General features: G+C 41.4%; 1 protein-coding gene across 1 annotated transcript; it reads right to left on the reverse strand.

The window, feature by feature from the left end:
• Positions 1–2,592: 2,592 nt before the first annotated feature.
• mrpl38 (mitochondrial ribosomal protein L38) lies at positions 2,593–7,007 on the reverse strand. Its single transcript, XM_086064417.1, has 9 exons — positions 6,875–7,007; positions 5,639–5,827; positions 5,422–5,553; positions 5,068–5,270; positions 4,911–4,983; positions 4,793–4,838; positions 3,423–3,581; positions 3,194–3,330; positions 2,593–3,115 (listed from the first exon to the last, which is right to left on the reverse strand). The coding sequence occupies exons 1-9, from the start codon at positions 6,957–6,959 to the stop codon at positions 2,979–2,981; spliced, it is 1,161 nt and encodes a 386-aa protein (XP_085920543.1). The 5' UTR covers positions 6,960–7,007; the 3' UTR covers positions 2,593–2,978.
• Positions 7,008–7,217: the final 210 nt, after the last annotated feature.

Consider the following 7,217-nt stretch of genomic DNA (forward strand, 5'->3'; position numbering starts at 1 on the left):
GTTGCGGCTGGGCACGTCCTGGCTCATGTTGCGGCTGGGCACGTCCTGGCTCATGTTGCGGCTGGGCACGTCCTGGCTCATGTTGCGGCTGGGCACGTCCTGGCTCATGTTGCGGCTGGGCACGTCCTGGCTCATGTTGCGGCTGGGCACGTCCTGGCTCATGTTGCGGCTGGGCACGTCCTGGCTCATGTTGCGGCTGGGCACGTCCTGGCTCATGTTGCGGCTGGGCACGTCCTGGCTCATGTTGCGGCTGGGCACGTCCTGGCTCATGTTGCGGCTGGGCACGTCCTGGCTCATGTTGCGGCTGGGCACGTCCTGGCTCATGTTGCGGCTGGGCACGTCCTGGCTCATGTTGCGGCTGGGCACGTCCTGGCTCATGTTGCGGCTGGGCACGTCCTGGCTCATGTTGCGGCTGGGCACGTCCTGGCTCATGTTGCGGCTGGGCACGTCCTGGCTCATGTTGCGGCTGGGCACGTCCTGGCTCATGTTGCGGCTGGGCACGTCCTGGCTCATGTTGCGGCTGGGCACGTCCTGGCTCATGTTGCGGCTGGGCACGTCCTGGCTCATGTTGCGGCTGGGCACGTCCTGGCTCATGTTGCGGCTGGGCACAGCATCAAGTTCCACTTCCACTTCTTCAGTGACCAATAGGTCTGGGTCTGTTGGTCAAAATTATACCTCTTTACAAAGTGCCAAGCATTAAAAAGAACTTCGATGATATATGTCTAATTATCATTTTTCTATGATTGTGTACTTTGTATTAACATTTGTTTAGTTGTGTGCAGTGATAAAAGTAAATCACTGACGACATAACTGAAGTCACTATTTTCCTCACCTTGATGCATCGACGCAGAGTCCAAGGACTTGAGAAGTTGATAAACCCCCTTAAGTGAAGCATCGTGATGTGCACCTATGTTAAACAAAACAAATTAACATGAAACACTTATTTCATAAATAAAGGTCTCACCTGGCTCACCTTTTTGAAAGCCTACATCAGATTCAGCTGGTCCAGATGGAAAACAAAGTCCTGCAAACACAAAAACTCATTACCATACACAAACCACTCTGAAAAGAAAAAAAATTATAATAATGAAAATGTGTTGCTCACCTATTTCCATTAAAAAAGCATGTGCCAGCACAACAACGAGCCAAACATGAGCCATCTTTCAGTGACAGTTGAGTGAGGACAATCCACATAAACTTTTATTGTAAGTGGCAAGTGTCTACAGCTGGTGCTAATTGGCTCTAATTAGCGTCACCTGTACCACCTGTGCAACATAGCGCTACAACAACAACAAAAACAATGGGAAAAAACGTCAATCTCAATTGATATGGATTTTCTCCAGCGTGTCCTGGGTCGTCCCCGGGGCCTCCTGCCGGTAGGACATGCCCGGAACACCTCCCCAGGGAGGCGCCCAGGAGGCATCCGAACCAGATGCCCCAGCCACCTCAACTGGTTCCTCTCAACGTATATATTATATATAGTCATATATTATATATATATATTATATATATTTTTGGCATTTTTCTGAACAGTACTTGAGTATTTTTTTATTTTCCTTTTTATTCCCTACATCTAGGAAGTTTATAGGGTCATTACTTTTTCAACATCTATGGATGACAATGGGACATATAAAAAACATAACATAAAAAGACATCAAGAAGCATCAAGGACAACAGAATTGGAGACTCAAAATATTCCACAGACATGGCTTTATTTCAGAGATTTATCAAAATGGGGATTGCATAATTGACAGCAAAAATATCATTTTACTTTTGTACTCAAGTACATTTCTGAGTTTTTCTTTTATTTGTATTTTAATGTTTTTAAGTAGGCCTAATTGAATCAAGTATGGATACTTTTGCCACATTTTTTTTCTTCAGGGCACTCCAGCTTCCTCCCACATTCCAAAAACGTGTTAAGTTTGCTGAAACGCGAACTTGTTAGAAGGTGTGATTGTTAGTGTGAAAGGTTGTCTGGCAATACCACAGGTGTCAAACTCAAGGTCTGGGGGCCATATCTCGCCTGCCACAACACTTTATGTGGCCCGCCAAAGCAAATTATGTGCATCGACTTGTGTTTTGCTTCACTTTTGGTTACCAATCCCTAGGTTAAAATAAATGTAATATTTAACATGAGAAGTTTTTTCTAGCATCTGATTCCAAAACTAAATATTCATCAGTTTTTTTTGTGTAAATTTTAATATGAGGCAATCATATATTTGGGTCCTAAACAATCCTAAGGCCCTCTGAAGAAAACCCAAAATGCAATGTGAGATATCAACAATTTGTCAAAATTTCCTTTGTAATGTCTAGGTTTTTATTTCATCAACTGCTCCTCCCTCCCTTCATTATTCAATTAATTTATGTTTTGTGTGTGCATTAAAAAGTGTTGTTTGTAATCACTGGACCACAATTGTTGGAGTATTTTGTAGAGTAAGGTATAGAATAGAACAATTCCGAAAAGAAACAAGTTGTTTTCCCCCAATCAAATCTACTGATTTATTTTGAGTTTTATATAATCCTGATGTATTCAATCCACATGTAGAAAAATGAATATTCTGACAGATATATTTAGAGGTACAGTATATCATATCAATCGTGACAAAGCATTTTTATTAATATCATATTCCTCATTCCTCAAACAAGCCCAAAACATATACAAAAAGACAGAAGTGACATTTGTCGGCATTTGAACATGTACATAATATCACTGGTGTTGGGCCAAAACCTCGCAAGTCACAATTTGGCAAATTTCATATTTTTTCAAAAATCTATACAAACGTGTGGTTGTCATTTTTTTACAAATTATTGACCTTTCTCTCTTTGATGTTGCAATGTTATGGTTAAACAAACATGCCGTTTTGGGGGTCTCCTGAAAAAGTGCTTATTTTGGAGGTACAAGGTTTTTGGCCCGACGCCAGATATATGCTTGTCATATTAGTCGATTTGAAATTTGAAACGTTTGTCATGCCTGCTCATCAGTATATGCCGTAAGTTTGCTCCTTTCCATCTCTGTATCTGTCCAGGTAACGTAAGGGTTGTCCATGGGGGAATTTCACTTGTGGTGGATGGTACACTGGAGGCCGGATGAATTCAAACACTGGCTCCCTCATATCTGCAGGTGAAGATATCATTCATATGTATCATCTCTTATAAAGTCACAAGACTTGTTTTGGATGCTAGTGTTACTCACTGAGGGTGTTGTGAAAGGTGCTGGTGACCGATTCATCCCATTGGCACTGGAAGAACGCCAGACCTGCTGGTGTCATGCTGTCTTGGTGCTTTCTATAGAAATCCACCGTTTTGAACGTACGCTCTGCCAGTGAATGACTAGAAGAAAAAAAGAAGCAATGATTGTTTACTTTATTAAAAAATTCGGAGATGTCATTTTGCGTCCAGGTGATGCGAGGTCTGTTTCTCACCACGGCAAGGGCCTCAAATCTTCCTGGAAGTTTATGGGCCCCTCCTGCTGGAAAAGGACGTAAATGTAGCGGTGGAAACCGGTCCCTCTTGCGGGAAATGGAGGTAGATAATGACAGAGTTCTTCTCCAGACTGAACCGCTCCACCTGGTATGTTCCCACTGCAGAAACACAATTCATATAATGTCACGCAACCGCGCGTGTAACGTTACACTATATTATATTGCGTTTTTTTTTGCTCACGCTCGCTGTATCTATACATTTTCCACTATGGTATAATATAATATATATATTTATATATTATTATTATTCATATATTATAATATATTTATATAATATATAATACACTATATTGGAGGGGGGGAAATCACGGAGGAAAAAAATTATGGAAAAAAAATATTGCTTCATTCATATTCAAAATTAGCAGGAGCTGAATAAACTGTGAACATGCAGTGTCATTTTAAGTTGTAATATCAGCATTCAACACTAGATGGCAGACATGTCTTAGCTGTGCCAGAGACGTATTGACCATTTGCACCGACGTCACGTGATCACGTGACTGCCCTATGACGGACGGCGGAAGGAAATGATTGTTGAATGGAAGTGGACGTGACCCGGAATCGACTTAGTGACTGTTATTTTACTAATTAAAAGTTATTATTGCCCTTCGAGCCATGGAATCTACTACTTCAACCGAAGTTCGACTGTCAGTCGGAGTTGCACATTTAGTCGGGACTCATAGAGCGCAATATTTACTTAAGTTGGAGATCGCTAGTTTGAAAACAGCCCCTTACCTTCTGTTGCCTGCTGTTTTTACCAAGTCAATCAAATCGCCGACTTTGCCGGAATTCAACAGCGCACGACCTATATCATTATGTAGTCAATGCCGTCTCTTCTCCTTACACCGGGGCTGATTCAAAAGCTTGTCGCTGGCTGAGTCTCTGGGACGAGATGCTCCGCTCACGCCGGGGGACAATATACCTCGCAATGCAAAGGTCGTCCAGCGTCCCGTAGGGGGCGTTCCCATGAGGGCTGAGACGTCACGTGCAAAAGGTCAATACAGAGGGTAGAGAGAGTTTGGCCAACTCTGTTTCAGCAGGGTAACAAGATGGCGTCCATATGTCATGTGACCAGCAGTTGACCAATCGCGTCACGCTGTGATTGGTCAACTGCTGGTCAATTAGGCCTAATATTTTTTGGGGCATTTCAAATGACATGCAGGACAAACATGTAGTACCTCATTAATATTACAATATTGAGCAAGTTTAGTTTAGCTGTCGTGTAATTTTTATGCGAGAGCCTTTTGCACCCCAAAAAAATTTGAAAGTAAAGTGGAATAAAAAATAACATTGATTTAAAGTGAATGACTTACACAAGCCAGTGCACGTATTCAGCTTCATTATCGAGAAGATGTTCATCTACAATACACAGAAATGTTTAATATTCAACAATAGCAGATCAATGTATTGTATCGAAACAGGCCTCCTGACCTGGGGAGGTGAGCAGGAGGGTCCACAGGGAGCCTTCATCTGCATTAAAGCTGACCACAGGAGCAGATGTTGTCTGGTTGAGAAAATAAAGCACACATTTTTTTAAAAAAAAAAAGCAAAAATAAAAAAGGACAATCCATTGTTGTACTGTTCATACTTCTGTTGGTGTTAGTTCATTGCCATAATGTACTTGAGCACTTGTCCCTTGGCTATAGCAAATCCGCAGTGGGATTTGAGGCAGGAAATACGCCTTGGGGAAAAGATCCCTGAAGACCCCATAGTGGTCTGCCAGTCTTCTTATATGAAATGGACCAATGCTCTTCTCCCACACTTCCTGCACTCGATCCAAAGATATCTTAACTGGGGTAGAAAAAGACAAAATGAAACCCATCATCAATTAACTTCCACACCGTTAATCCCCACTAAGGTTCGAAGTGGGTGAATGGTTGCCCGCCAATCGCAGGTCACATTCCGACAAACATCCACATTCACGCATCTTGATTGAACCGACATGTGCGTAAACGACAGGCCCTCTCCAGTTCGACATTCTTCTTGTTGTCCTTCATCATCTGCCTCCTCTCCCTCACTTGATTGGTTCTCGAAGGTCGATTACTAGGCAGTCCAATGTTTACTAGCTCAGCACCTGTCAAAACACACAGCCGTCTAAGTCTTTGCCTAAATCATTATCCTGATCAATTATCCCCATAATATTCTTGATTATTTCTCACCATGTTCAGGATCCTCTTTCTCCCTATATTCCTGGTAGGTCTTCCACCAGACCTGCTTTTTCTTCTCCTCTTCAGCCATTCGGAAGTAACGGTTGTAGCTGCGATATTTCTCGATTGTGTCAATGTTTTCAACATCAATGTCTTCATTCGGCATCGGGCCCAAAGGAGGACGCCGGAGACAGAGGAATGCTGTTATGTGGAAACACACAAATACTGTAGTTAGTACTATACTGTAAGTCTTTAAAGGGTAAATATTAATTTGCTCTTTTAACTGTTGATTTGAGCACTGTATTATAGATTTATTTAGGCTACATTAAGCATTGTAATTCACCTTGCTTTCCAGTACAATCATAAAAATAGCACTATTTAATCAAAAATATTTTGGGGCTAAAACCAGAGGTGATTCTTGTCAAAAGACAAGCCAACCAGGCAGCTGCTAGGGGCCCACGAGTTTGGGCGCCACTTAGTGGCAGGACACGGTAACAGCATTTGCAAAAGCAAAGGTCCATAAGCACCTTTGGCAGGGCGTTGGTGGGTGGTCATAATGTGGTTTAAGATTTGTATTTTTAAGTGATGCTGCAATTGGGATGTATTTTGCATTGTGACAACTTTCTTAGTATTTGTGTTACTATGAAGAAGTTTTATTTTTTTTGTACAGAACAATTCCCGAAATTTTAAAGATTCTAATTTGAAGATTTTAATTTTGACTCATCATTCGTATGTTTTAAGCTAATTGATACTTTAATTGCCTTGTATTTTCTGCAGGTGCTAATTTACTGAAGTGCAAGCTTAATGCTTGCCAGCACTGAATTTAGGGGTGCGTTAAAGTGAAACGAAAAAAAACACGTTCACAATTCTTTTGTTTGTTTTTATTGTTAAAATGATGACAGGTTAGAGTAGTGTTCCTAATTAATTTCTGCTTGGGACCCCCCGGACACTTGAATTGCCTGTTATTAAAATCCATAGTAGGTGGTAACAAAGCTAATAATTGTTTTCCACGACAATTATATGACATTTCGTTTTAACATCATAGCACCAACTACTGTATACGTTTAATTGTGGCGATTACATTTCGCGAGTGATTTTACGAAGATGCGTTTTTACAACACAAGACGAGACGGTGTGTCCACTGTCCGCACTATGACCCGATGCAGCTCGGACACAATAAAAAACACAAACACACACAAACCAAGAATCATATAAACAAATCCCATATTAACTAAATATTATTTGTACCTGTTGTGATAAACGTCTTCGCATTGTTGACCCTTAAATCAAAATATTTTTTGAGCACACCAGAAGACACTGTGCGCAGCGCCATCTTGGATGGAACAAAAACCTACGGTGGCCGACAAAACAAATGTTCATGTTAGTTTTATAAACACTGCACTGTACGGATCACATTTGTACGACGCATTATTACATTCTATTACTATTACTACTACCATTACTGCTACTTATATGTCTTTATTTCATTAATTGCGGTGTGTCCTAAATAGTGAACAGGATTTAAGAGTTAGCGGTCCGACTTGCAATTTTCCTGATAGCACATGAAGGTATCATCATGTCGTCACTAGGA

This window comes from Leptonotus elevatus, chromosome 20 (assembly GCF_054856555.1).
Source record: "Leptonotus elevatus isolate MCC_2025b chromosome 20, RoL_Lele_1.0, whole genome shotgun sequence".
Lineage (NCBI taxonomy): Eukaryota > Metazoa > Chordata > Actinopteri > Syngnathiformes > Syngnathidae > Leptonotus > Leptonotus elevatus.

Coding starts and splice junctions, on each gene's coding strand:
- mrpl38 (XM_086064417.1), bottom strand. CDS start 6,959: ATGGCGCTGCGCACAGTGTCTTCTGGTGTGCTCAAAAAATATTTTGAT. Junction 4,984..5,067: donor ATGAACTAACACCAACAGAA/GTATGAACAGTA, acceptor TTTCTCAACCAG/ACAACATCTGCTCCTGTGGT. Junction 4,839..4,910: donor CCTCCTGCTCACCTCCCCAG/GTCAGGAGGCCT, acceptor TGTGTATTGTAG/ATGAACATCTTCTCGATAAT.